Source organism: Rhinolophus hipposideros (genome assembly GCF_964194185.1).
Source record: "Rhinolophus hipposideros genome assembly, chromosome: 24".
NCBI lineage: Eukaryota > Metazoa > Chordata > Mammalia > Chiroptera > Rhinolophidae > Rhinolophus > Rhinolophus hipposideros.
Window position 1 is genome coordinate 16,080,129 of NC_138070.1, and position 13,801 is coordinate 16,093,929.

At 51.1% G+C, this 13,801-nt stretch overlaps 1 protein-coding gene across 1 annotated transcript in view; it reads right to left on the reverse strand.

The window, feature by feature from the left end:
• Positions 1 to 5,205: 5,205 nt before the first annotated feature.
• Positions 5,206 to 13,801, reverse strand: part of HPS4 (HPS4 biogenesis of lysosomal organelles complex 3 subunit 2) — a 22,100-nt gene continuing 13,504 nt past the window's right edge. Inside the window, exons 9-11 of the mRNA XM_081037789.1 lie at positions 11,262 to 11,394; positions 10,647 to 10,755; positions 5,206 to 8,210 (exon numbers count right to left, since the gene is read on the reverse strand). Coding sequence (XP_080893915.1) covers positions 8,039 to 8,210; positions 10,647 to 10,755; positions 11,262 to 11,394 — 414 coding nt within the window. The 3' untranslated portion in view covers positions 5,206 to 8,038. The remainder of the gene's footprint in view (positions 8,211 to 10,646; positions 10,756 to 11,261; positions 11,395 to 13,801) is intronic.

The following is a 13,801-nucleotide window of genomic DNA, read 5'->3' on the forward strand; positions in this document are numbered from 1 at the left end:
CAGAGAAACAGGTGAGGAGGGAGGATGGGTAAGGAAGAGACGAACACATTTGGTCAGGGGTAGTGGTGGCCAGGGGAGCCACTGGCTCTTTTCCATCGCCTGTGACTAACCACAGGGGGACAAGCAGGTCCCTCAGTAGCTGCTACATTTTGAATTGTTTCCCCTTTGTCTTAGAAGAGGGACAGGTGACACTGGTGGCCTTGAACCTGAGGAGCAGCCTGGCTGCCGGGTGTTTTCCTCTGCACGCCTGCTCCCAGTGCTCAGCCCCGGCTGGGCTGCCACAGCAAACAAGGGAAGGGCAGCACTCGGCGGGGGCCACGATGTTTCTCACTCCTAAAGTGTGCACTGCCAACTAAGCAACTGCCAAAGTCATTTACATGCTACAGCTAAGGCTGCTCAAGGTGACAGAGGAGCCAGCATGCCCGCCCAGCTTCAAACGAGAAGCCCTTGCCTTCTACTCGGAGATGGCCCGCATCAGCTTCAAGGCCAGGCTGCACAAGGTCACATCCCAGCTCTCCCAGGCACCTGCTCGTCATCCCCCGGACTCACCTAGGTCGTCTGGGTCCTGAGCCCTTCTTTGGGACAGTGACCCCACTCATAATATCCAGTGTCCTACAGAATATGGTGGGAGAGGGGAAGGTAATCCTAATCCACTGGTTCTGATTTTGGCTGCACAATAGTCACCTGGGGAATTTTTGAGAAATATTGATGCCCACACCCCACTCCCAAAGCATTTTTCTTTTTTTGTCCAGGGGTGGGGCCCAGGTCCTGATATTTGTTTTAACTCCTTTCCTAATGTGTAGCTGGGACTGAGGGGTGCTGCCCCAAGTGGCAAGAGAAGGCAAGGCCTCTGAAACCAGCAGCTCAAGGTTAGAGCCTGGGGGTGCCGACTCTAGGTGTAATGCCAGGCAGGCCACCTAAGCTTGGTCTCTAGGGGATGGCCAGTTTCCTTGCAAGACCATAACACTCCTGTTCGCAGGGTGTCCAGGACCAGACCCAGCCGCAGTTGCAGACCTGACCAATCAGAGCTTTCCAAGCTCCCAGCCACTCCGCGATTGGGTCAGGGCTGGACTTACGAGCCAGACCTTGACTAATCAGAGTCTTCCAAGCTACTGGCCACTCAGAAATTGGGTCAGGCCTGGGCACGTGACCCTCACCACACCAATCAGAACCTTTTAAACTCCTGGGCACTCAGATTGGCTCAGGGCTGGGTCCGTGATCTAAGTTCTTTTGCTGGGACCACTGAGAAAGAGGCAACTTTTCACAGGGTGGAGGTGGGGATCTAGTATAAAGGAAATCTGAGAGTGAAAGCCACAGAGAAAAACAGGTCCCACCCCGTGGAGATCATCTGAGCCGTAACTATAGCTTTTCCTGGAACCAGCTCTACCTCTGGATTTTTCAGTTACATGAGCCAATAAGCTCCCTTTTTACTCTTAAGCCAGGTTTGAGTTGTGGTTTCTTCCCCTTGCCCGCCAAAAGTCCTCATCCACTCTAGGAGCTTCATCTATAAAATGAGCCTAATGCCTACTTTCAGGCTGCAAGTCAGGTTTGAATAAGATAATATGTCCATTTCTGTGTGGATTGGACATGCTCCACACATATTTTTAAATGTAAATAGGAGAAGCAAAGGCTAAGTACAAAATGCTGTTTTTAGGGACCATCACATCCTGCTACCAGCACCCTCTGCAGAACATTTTCCTCCCCAGCTGAATCTTGCTAACCAGATGTAAACACAGGGAACAGGACAGAATAAGGCCATATATTTTCGAGCTGCTGACAGATGGCAGTGAAAATACTCAAGCAGATTGTAGCATTAGGTGGCAGGAGGCAACACACACACAGATTGATTTACTTTCTGCCTCCTCCCCAGGCACACACATTGGTCCTAACTTCTGATTATCTGCCCTTCCCTGTTTCCCCACTTCTGAGGCCTTAGCCACCCCAGATTCAGGGGGAGGGCGTTTCCTCCTTGAGTACAGAATGCACTGTGCATTCTAGGAGATTCCTTCCCATGCGTCATTATCCCACTAACACATGTGGCCACACTGGGGTAAGCAGGGACCATTGTGCACATTTTACAGGAGAAAACAGGCTCAGAGTGGGCAGCTGATGTGGAAAAGGGCCGGAGGACGAGCTGGACTTAGAAGCCAAGGATCCAAGCTGGAAGCTCAGCAGTCTTTTGAACATTCAGGCCCCGGGCGGCAGAGGGACGCCCCGCACGGGGACCCCCGAGGGAGGCTGTTCGCCTTCTCAGGACACTTGCACTGAAGTCATTTTCAGAGGGTCGGCAGTCTGCCACGCCTTTATGTTACGTTTTCCCCTCCATTTGAACGATGACACTGAAGTTCAAAGAAGTCAAGTCACTTGGATCCTTTCCAAGGCAATTCATCGTAGAGCTGTGAGTGGAACGCAGAGCTCTGATTGAACAAACCCACGTGCCTTGATGCCACAGGACCCAGTGTGGGCTGGCCGGAGATGAAGGACATACACTCACATGAGTGTGTCAGTTGGTCAGCACACGGGAGATGGCTTGTGTCACCCTCCCTCTGCCCACGGGCCTTACTGGGTACAGTGGTCGAGGCCCCAGCCCTTCCCCGGGAGCCCTGGGCCCAGCTGATGAGGAAGGTGGGGCAGGAGAGAAGGGCTGGCACGCAACTTAGACAGGCAGTCATGAAATGGCCTCTTCGTGGCTCTTGACAGGATTCGAAAGGCATTCTGGGTTTTATTCCCAGGAGAAATACAGGTGATTTCAGGTTAGTACATGTAAAATAAACAGGTGTCCTGTGTTAACCTTGAAGCCTTCAGAACTTTCTCCTTCAAGTTTCCCACATTCAACCAATATGTTGAGAAAAGAGCCAACGTATCTTTTGTCCCCTAAGCTAGGCTGACCAGTGTTGGTCGTACAGCCTGCCCTCCTGTCTCCTCCTAGAGCAGCCCCAGGGCAGGGGGCAGGGGAGTCCCAGCTCCTGCTGCTCTTTTCCCAGCACAAGTCAAGGGTAGGGGTGGGGGGTGGGAGGGGATCAACACACACTGTGCACAGTTTGAGTACCAGCCATCAGTTTCCCACTTCCTCCCTCTAGGAGCTCCTTAAGAACAGGGATTTCCCAGGTTGCTTCCTCCACCTGAAGTCAGTGCCTGTCAGAAAGCAGGCCCATCCCCCTACCTGTCCTCACGCCCAACCCACGGCCCAGTGCAGGCACTTCTCCTCCCCTAAGTATCCCTCCAATCTGCCCACTGCTCTCCATGCCCCCCCCCCCCGCCCCACAGACCACTGACCTGGATAACCACAGCATCCTATTAATGGTTTCCACTCCTGCCATTCAGGAGCCAGTGATCTGTCTAATGAGAACCAGAGCGAGCCACTCCCCTGCCTCAAGGCTCTCGTTTGCTCAGCACCTTGGCAACCTGGCAAGGCCGTTTGTGGTGTGGCCCCAGCGCTCCTTGCTGCCCACCCATTTGTGCTCCCTGGCACTGCACGGTTGAAAGACAGGGAGCTTGGAATCACCAGACGGACAAACACACCATGTTTTCAGGGTGGGCTTGTTAGTTTCCTGTGGCTGCTGTAACAAACTACCACAAACTTGGTGGCTTAAAACAACTTCGTTCTTTCATACATACTTCTGGAGGCCCGAAGCCCAAGGTCAGTTTCACTGGCCCTACATCAATGTGTCAACAGTCGCATTCCCTCCGGAGGCTGCCAGGCAGAACCCATCCCTCGCCTCTTCGTGGACTGTGGCCGCTTCACTCCAGCCTCTGCCTCCATCTTCACGTCGCCTGCTCTGTGCGGCCCCTCTCCCTCTGCCTCTTATAAGCCCACTTGTGATGGCATTGAGGGGCCCTCTGGATAATCCAGAAAGTCTCTGCATCTCAGGAGTCTCAATCACACCTGCAAAACCTTCAGCATGTCAGGTTAGCACTTGTGAGGTCCAGGGGTTAGGACCTCATACTTTTGGGGGCCCCCACTCAGCCCATTACCACGGCAGGGCCTGTGGCTCACACAGTGGAGGACTCGGGGTGTTAGGGACGTGGTAACTAGAGGGCATCTCAGCCACATGGGGAAGGACCACCACGGGGGGGTAAACACTCAGAGACACTAGAGAGGGTGACTTCAGACAGCATCCAGTCTCCACTTGACAGCACTGTCAAGGGGACAAGAGCAGATAAGCCCAGATGCTTCCCACTAGGGAGGGCGGCATTTGATTAGGCTCCAGTGTCGCCCTAGGGAACAGAGAGCCTTTCCCAGTGGGAATCTATTTGTCACTATTAATCACTCCACAGGGAACTTGGTCCTAACTGTTCACAGGTGGCAGACGCTGAGCAGCAGGCAGGGCAGGGATGGCCCAAGACAGAGCCCTTCACTTCCTCTCCCTCCCTCCCCGTGTTCCGGCCTGCAGGAGGCTGTTATCCTGGATGACAGTGACACCCTGGTGTCAGTTGTAAACCAAGCCAGGGCCGGCTGTCTCGCAAATGTGGCCTTCCCGGGAAGTGCCACCACGAGGGCTGGGGCTGGCTCCAGCAGCTGTGGGGCGCCTGGCATTTAGAGGCTAATTTGGAGGGTCTAGGTCTGGGGCAGTCAGTAAACCATGTGCTGAGAACCTCCTGCACCTCTGAAATACTGGACAGGACGACACAGGGCTGCGCGTTCCTCTCCCAGCAGCCTCTGGGCTGCGGCTGCGGGACTGGGCCGAACTCCACTGCAGAAACTAAACAAAGGCGCGAAGCAAAAGGAAGACAGACGAGAGCCCATCCGGTCTCCGGACTTCAGTAATGAATTAATCCAGGGCGAGTGAGACTCAAGGGGTCCTTTCCCAATCACAAGGGAGAGGATTTGCAGGGTTCTGTCTCAGTGGAGAGAAGAGGGTCACAGTATAAATGCATTATATAAAGCTGTCTTCTTTGACCTGCTACTGGGGGACTCTGGTTGGAGCCGGAGGGCAATGTGCCAGAGCAGCCACAGCTGAGCCTGGAGGGCTGGATTGATGAGAGGTTCCAGAAGTTTCAGGAACAGTGGAAACGCACACTGTGGGAGGTCACTCTCCAGGCTGACCCCGCTATTTGACAAAATAGGTGAGGGGGTCTGACCCTTCCCCCTTCCCGCCCCCCGCCAGCCCCAGCACATACATCCTAGGTCCAGGGAATGATCCTCACCCGGGGACCCCCCCCCCAACTTCTCCCATGTTGCCTGTCCTCCAGCTCCATCTGCTGAGTGTCCTCAAACTGCAGGGGAAATGACACTATGGCCCCTGGGCTTCCATTGCATCCCTCCCAGAGAAACCGGAGTGGGGGGTGGGGATCCAGGAAGGCTGGGGTCTGGGGGCTGTGTGGAGGGATATCCACTCTCAGGGGAAGTATCCTGGCTGGAGGCAGCTGGCATGCTGGAGAATGAGAGGGGCCAGGGCGGGGCCCAGAGCAGAGGAAGCAGGGATCCAGCCGGCTATTAATGTCAGGCTCTGGGACTCATAGAAAGTGAGAGACACTCACTAATATCTTCCTTAGTTGTCCAGCCCAGTTCTCCAAGGTGGGACAGGAAGTAGATGGGATCCGAGACTGATGCTTTGTCTCGCATTTGGCTAAAGCGTCTCTGTGCCAAAGCTGTAAAGAAGCTAGTTTGGGGATGTGATATGGCATGCAAGTATATTATCTACTGCTATTTAACAAATTATCCCGCAAAGAGTGGCTTACATCCATTTATCTCACACTCTCTGAGGGCTAGGAATTTGAAACTGGCTTAGCTTGATGGTTCTAGTTCAGTTCTCATAAGGCTACAGTCACCTGAAGTCTTGATTGGGGCTACAGGACCTGTTTCTAAGGTTTACTCACATGGCTGTCGACAGGAGACCTCATCACGAGGGCTGCTTGAATGTCAACTTCCCCCCCAAAACAGCTGAACCAAGAGAGATGAAAGCTGTAATGTGTTTTCTAACCTACTCTCATACTGTCATTTTCACCACATTCTATTCATTAGAAACGAGTCACTAAGTAGAGCCCACACTCAAGAAAGAGGAAAAGTAGGTCCCTAATTTGGAGGAAAGAATTTGTGGACATCTTTTAAAGTCACCATTGCACTGGGTCTTCATTCTGTTGTGCTAATCACGTGCTCTTTATTTGATTGTTAGACTCAAAGGGAAGCAAGTGCCTGCCTGGAGCATTGCTTCTCAGAAACAAAAGTACTTTGTATTAAAAGTGTTTTTAGGTGTAAAGGCAGCCCTGGGAAATGAGAGGTTTCTGGGAAGAGAGGTTTCTGAAAGCAAAACAAATAAGGTTAAGATCTACCAATGAATGGCCTGACGTTTAGGAAAGGCCCAGTGGCAGCCAAGAGATTTTCTCGTGAAACAGATCTTGGGTGGAAAAGTCCTTGAACACAGGCAGTTAGGTGAGCTACTGGTGGGCGGGTGAACATGGGCTCTGGACTCCAAACGCTGTCCCTATTTCAATAATAACAGGCTGCAATTTCACCGAGCTCAAGACTCTGGGGACCTCGCGATTCTGGAGCACCAGGGAACAAGAGGAAACGTTTGGCTGCTTAAAAATACCCCACAAGGGAAAAGGAACATGTTACGTGTAAGTTAGTCACGAAGGTTCCTTGAGAGGCTGGCACGGAGACTTGTAATGAATGTTTTCTTGGAGAATTTAGCAGAGAAGTAGCCTAGCTTGAGGTACAATCCTCCGCCATCTGGGAAGATCATTCTCAGGCTAGCCAGTGGCAGGAGGGTGAAGGAGAGGGTGACACGGGACTGGATGCCGAAGCTGGTGCTTCTTGGAGCAGTTATCACCCGTCACCCTCACAGGGAGACCCTTCCTCCCCTGGCCACACTGGGTGAGGCAAGGAAAAGAGAAATGTGTCCACGCAGAATACGTACATACATACACGTCTACGTATGAAATATCTTAACCTTTACCTTAACTATGTCACTAGAGATGTTACTATTTAATTACTCAGAACTCAATAGTATTTTTGGCTATTTTATTTTAGCCCTTGGAAATTTGTTTTGAGAAAAAGACACCACGTCATACACATTAGACATTTGTTCACTGATGTGGAATGACTAACACAGCGGTTTTCAAATGGAATCTTAGTACTTGTGGTCAACGTGCAGTTTAGATTTCGGTAAATATTTTTATCCTGTGATCTGCACCATGTTATCATAACACGTCTGACTATACGGTACTAGAACTAACGTACCTACATCGGCCCAGAAACTCACAGCACCGCTGACAAGCACGGTTCTGCCTTTGCTCCAGAACACTTGGGAAACTCCCACTGAGGGACACTCACACTCAGGAGGAACCAGTTGCACAGCTCAGTTCTAACCCGAGGCGCACAGCCTGGCCTGTCATCGCCCAATTCCCCGCTCTCGGCACCCCAGGGCTTTTGGTTATCACCAAATCCCAAACTCCCTCCCACGTTATGAATATTTGCCCCCACTGCGGTATTGCAAAGAACAGGCTCCTAGTTTTGAATCCAGTTCCAGAAGAATCCCAACAAGGCGGTTCCAGCCTCCCTGACTGTTCCCTGCATTGAGTATCCTTCCCAAGACAACCGCTCTGAAGACAACCTGAGAAGTGGCAGTTCCGCTCTGCTTGCTAACAAGCCCATCTCCCCACACCTGCCCCTGGAGACAGGGATGGACAAACGCGAGACTAGCGACAATTAGGCTGCAGACAGAATGCTAACCCGAATCTTTGGTACAGTTCACGCTAGGATGCAATGGCAGCAAATGCCAGATGCCTCAGGAAACTAAGTGGCCCTGTGCCCCTTTGGCAGAGGGGGACAAATCCCCCGTCCTGGCTCCACACTTCCTGTGTAATAATGGTCTTTCTCATACGCTCTAGGTCTGTGGCCCTGAAGACCGGACCTCTCACACCCTAATCTGCAAAAGGGGTAACAGCACTCAAACACCATTACGTTTCTAAAAGAGGGAATGTTCCTAGGAAAATGAAAGAGGGACTTTTTTGTGTTTAAAAAGGCAGCTTTCCTTGCTGGTACTCAATCTGATAGTCACCTGCTGGGGTGATGAGCGTCCCACCGGGGCCTACTTCAAAGTAAGTTCACCCCGTGCTTCAGCAGCTTCTGCTTGGCTTTGCCTGGGAGGCTGAAGGCACTGTCCTGGGGACTTGGGAAGCCGGAGCTCCGCGCGGCCGATGCCAACTGCTGGAAATAGGTTTCCTGCACAGGGTTGCAGCAGGCATACACAGCCGTGGAGGCATTTCTGTGGGAGGAAGAGAGGAGACACCAGTCCAATGCTGCCTGCACACATCTCAGGCCACACAGAGACCTGCAGAAGCACTCCCACGAGCGTGGCCCTGCACACCAGATGCCGTGGGCGCAGCTGTCATGGCTCGGGGCTCTACTTATTCACCTGAATTTCAGGTCCAGTGCCAATAAGTCACTGGATCCTGGGACTGTCCTTGGCGGCCACAGCCCCATGGCCTGAAGTTATAGTAACTGAATAAATAACTGATGGGTGCGTGTCTTGTAATAGCAGCTGCAAAACGCTTTCCACGCAGCCTGGCCTACTCACATGGCCTTATGCAGTAGTGGTGTTATCCCATTTGACAGATAGGGCCCCTGAGGCTCAGAGGTGGGTGGTGCTGTCAGGCCTCCATGACAAGCACTGACAGTGTCTGAGGAAGGCTCTAGGCCTATGCACACATGGGGGCGGTTAGACGAGTGAGGGAAGTGAGGGGACAGAAGAGGGAGGGATGAGGGTTCGGTTCAAAGGAGGACCCATCTGGGAGGAACCGACGACGGGGCCAGGCAGCCAGCTGGCTCCTCGATCCTGCCTGTCTCGGACTATTTCCTGTTTGGACCCCTGTTTCCCCAAATCCAGTATAAGAGGGTAGCGTCAGGAACCACTAAGGCTCCCCTCACTCAGCTCTCTCCTTTCACATAGGAGGGAGAACGCCATCCTCCTCCAGCTTCTCCTTCTGGGGCTTCAAGGGGCCGGAACAGCCCACCTTGCGTAAGCGTTTTGTGCCACTCTCCGGCCCAGCAGGATACGTCATGGATGAGTCATCACAGCCACGGAGAGGGGGCACTGCGGTCTGGTGGGTGCGAGCTAATCCCAGCCCTGCTGTGTGCCCTTGGCTAAGATACTCAACCTCTCTGAGCCTCAGCTGTCTCATCCATAAAATGGATCTGACAGCAGCACATCCCTTCACTGAGATTTTTTTAAATCAGTAGGAATAGATCAAAATACACATAAATTGCAACGCATGCAGTGAGTGGTTAAGAAATGGTAGCTGTTGTTTCTATTACTATTAAAACAAGCTACATCTCCCAGTGCTAACACCCTCTCAGCTCCAAGGAAGGTGAAATACTGCAGAGTCACCAAGGGGTTGATGGATCAGATGCTGACATTTTACTTATTTCCATCACTCACAAATTAGATACACACACACTCACACACACCAACAAACCAGTTCCCAAACCAGTGACTGTAGATACAAACCACATCGAGGTGGCTGGCCTAGGGCATCTCTGACTTAAAGCCAGAGAAGACACATTTATTGTGGAAATATATATTGAAATATTGACTGAAGATGGGGCTGGGCAGCAGAAATGCCCAGCACTCCAGTGTGGCAGAGGGCAGGCAGCAGAACTGTCACCATGATGGCTCAGGCTTCCGGGCACGTCTGTATGAGTCCAGAGCCCACACCCCTCCCTCTGGACCACACTGCCCCCCTGAAACCGGAAAGGTGTGTGGAAAGAACATGCACTTTATATAGAGTCAGAGACCGGGGTTCAAATCCTGGCGCTGCCACTTAATAAGAATGTGAGTGGGCAAGTAACTTAGCTTCTTTGCTTCAATTTCCTCATCTGTAAAATGAGGAGAAACAATGCACTTGTCCAAATTGTTCCAAGAATTATACTGAGTAATATACACATAGCACACACTCCCCTCTGACCCTCTGACTTGCCTTATTTTCTGCTACCAGTTTCAATGAGAAGCATGTAGAAAGAAAAAGCAGAATTCGGTTGGTTAAATACTATAAAGCGGAATAATAATTCATAGATCTGTATCTACTGGCACAGAGATATTCAAGATATGCAATAGAGTGAAAAAAGGAACTTATAAAACAGTACATCAGTACGATCCTGTTTTCTAGAAGAAACATTATTAAAAATCATTAAAATAAAAATGCTCATAATCTGTATTTTATATATGAGAAATAAAAACTAAAAACAACAGAACCTGGAGAAATATACACCAAACTATGAACTGTGGGTATCTTTCAGGTATTGATGGGGAAGAGGAAGAAACGTTTCGCTTCATAGATTTGGGAGAAGGCCGAATGTTTTTATGAGTGTGTACGAACTGTCACTTCAGCAGCATCTGTGACAAGGAGAGAGGCCTTCCTTCCCCAGCAATGTATGAAAGCGCTGAGAGTGTGTGTGAGGACCGGAGGTTTCCTCACTGTCGTAGCCCAGTGTCTCCAGCAGGTCTGAGTCCCATGATGGGACCCAGAAAATACACGACCCAGGGAAGCAGGAGAGCAGGTAATGGCAGCCAAGGGGCGAGTAAGAGCAGGCCTTAAAGGGAGTAACGAGAATGCCCTCGTTTAGTTATGAGTAAGTCTCTTCCCCAGATCCCTGAGAAGGTGGTTCCTGGTCCAGGACGCTGCAGTGACCGGGGAAATCTTACCTGGCAGTCATCTCGTACAGCGAGGGCAGCTGGGCAAAGTCAGCATGCATCATGCTGGCGGCCTGCAGGAAGCGGCGATCCTGGGATGTGGCCACCTGAGGCACGTTTGCTTCCAGAAGAGGACACACAAGTTACGAGGAGCAGACTCCTTGCCCCCACGTCCCCAGGCCAGTACTGTCAAGTGACTGAATATGGCTCACGGCCATGAGTGTGGGTGCCAACAGGGGAGAGGCCCAGGCCTGCCCAGGGTGCTGGGTCCCGACAGCTGCCGCCACGCAGCACAGGACACGCTGCCCAAGAATGAGCATCGTGCACGAGGATCAAAGTTTTCAGGCAGACCTTATCACAGATATTTGAACACGTCTGTGCTTCCCTCAAAATGTTGGAGAAACAGCCAAAAAAAAAAAAGACAAACGAGCAAGGAAGTGTTTGCCAAGCAAATTCTAAATGCAGTGGGAGCAGGGCTCCCAGTGAGAAAGCAGCACACGAACTGCACTGTACTCTCTGGGGAGAACACCAACCCCACTGTGCGCTGGACCCCAGTTCTAGCCCCCTCATCCCCCCGTCTCTAGGAGGTGCCCTAGCCCGCACCTCTGCACAGTGCCAGCTGCTTACCTGTCAGCACGTTCTGAATACGGTCGTAATGCATGAAGTTGTATGTTCTGCTGGCGGCGGCGGGCTCATCCTTGGGCAGCGTCTCCTTCAGGTGGACCTCCAGCCCATTCAGGGACGCCAGGCTACTGTGGTACTGCAAAGGGGCAGGAGAGGGTCACGGCTGCAGAAGTGACCTCAGCAGGCCACAGACTTAGCCAATAACCACCCAGAGATATCTGCGTGGCTACCGGATGTAGCAAAAAGGACTCTGACCAGTGGTTTTACCTGTTAGTAGAGAACTACTAACTTCTGCCCTTGGGTTCTAAAGCTTTTTAAAATTGTAGAAAACTCAGAAAATAGTGGTAAGCAGAAAAATACATTTAAAAAGAAGGGGAAAAAGCCAAGAGAAATGGCCTATAATCTCACCATTCAGAAATAGCCACTGTTAGCCCCTTGGTTCATCTCCTTCTAGCCATGGTACATTTCCCACAGCCATGACCTTCCCACAGCCGTGACCTTCCCACAGCCGTGACCTTCCCACAGCCGTGACCTTCCCACACCCGTGTCTTTCCCACACCCGTGACCTTCCCACAGCGGTGACCTTCCCACAGCCGTGACCTTTCCACAGCCGGGACCTTCCCACACCTGTGACCTTCCCACAGCCGTGACCTTCCCACAGCCGTGACCTTCCCACAGCCGTGACTTTCCCACCCAGGCTGCACGTTTTCACAGCACAGCCAGCCAGGCCCACCCGCTACTGCTCTGCCACTGGGCCTGGGCTGAGGAGTCGTCCACTGTGCCTCCGGGACGTACCAGCCATGCACCACGCTTGGAAGGACTGAGACGTGTCGGTCAAACGGTTTTCTGTGCTCTGTGGTTCACAGGAGGCACCCACCTGAGAAGACTATCCATGAGGTGAGCCCCAAGCACCTGTGTTTTAAAAACCCTCCTAGGGAAGGTTCAAAGGCAGGTACAGCTGAGAACACTGGACTATCCCATTTTGTACGACGCTGTTTTCATACAATAAAAATGGGATCTGACCATAAATATCGAGACGAGTTTTGTTACCTAATGATACAGCATGAGCAACTTTCTTCATCCTTACACTGTTCTCCTACAATGTCATCCTCTAAGGGCTGTGGTACTCCTTAGCTCCACTTTGGGCTTGACCAAGGAAGTAAGTCGCATCCTGACAGACTCCGTCTGCAATGGCGCCTCCTGCGGCTTCCCTGGGGCTGCTTTAGCCATAAGAAGGCCACTGTCCCCTGGCAGCAGATGGCTCCCAGGTGAAGGACATCCTGCCTCAGCCTGTTCCTAGCCAGGTGACCAGAGACAAGTTCCTGAATTTTGTGCACCTCTTGTTTTGTTTTGTTTTGTTTTCATCTGCAAGAAGGGGATTGTTGAGGGGATTAAGTGAAGTAGCACATATAGAAATCCTCTGTAAACGCTAAGTGCTACCCGCAGGGAAGGCACTTCTATAGGCAAGCAAATGAAAATTATCATTATGACAGAAGTGATAGCTCTTTAATGAACACATGACTGGTCTGTAGATTGCCTGTATTTTCAACAGCTTTGAAAAAAAAAAAAAAGAAGTGCACATAAAAAGTACAAAGAGGCAAACAGAATGCTTCCACGGTGAAGGTCATGAAGTGTGAGTGTTATTTTTGGTAAGGTACTGCCCTTAATAAATTAGGTTTTCTATCTGAATGTCTTAGGAATGATATTAAAAGGCAACAGGCTTGACACACGAGGTTTCATTTTAGGCACTCATCTTTTATCCCCAATGTCTAGCAGAGTCCCATCTCCTAGTAGATGCCTACTAAATGAACAGATAAACGGGCATATACCCCATGGCAAGCACATTCAGCTTCTGCGCTACCTGGTGGAAACTGAGGGGCACAGTAAGAGACGTAAGCTCAGGGAAGACGTGCACAGATCTGCCCAGAGCACAGGGGCCGCCTACCCAGCACTGGGTTTCACAGATGTGTGTGTGCGCACGCCATGAAGTCAAACCAGAACCTCGATGCAAGTTTCTGGACCTGGGGAACCTGGTAATACACGTCTTTCCCTTCCTGAGCTGGGGCCCAGAGGAAGGGAGGATGGGAACAGAGAGTGAGACACGCTGAAACCCGAGTTTGCCCTGTAGGCACTGGGCTGCTTCTGAAATCTCTGCCTAACTCGTATTCATGGTAAAGTCACTTAACCATAAACGCACAGTCACAAGATATTATTATCAGATGATGTGCCCCATATTTTACTGGTAACCAAGTGCTTTCAGATATACTGGGTGTCGGCAAACTACGGCCCCCGGGCCAAATCCAGCCCATTGCCTGTTTTTGTGTAGCCTGAGAGCTAAGAATGGTTTCTGAATTTTTATATGGTTTAGGAAAAAAATTAAGAGTAATACTGTGGCATGTGAAAATTATATTAAGTTCCAATTTCAGTGTCTATTGGTAATGTATTACTGGAACACAGCCACGCCACTTATTTACATAGTATCCACGGCTTTGTACTACAACAGCAGAGATGAACAGTTGTGCAGGATGGAAAAGACCTGCCAC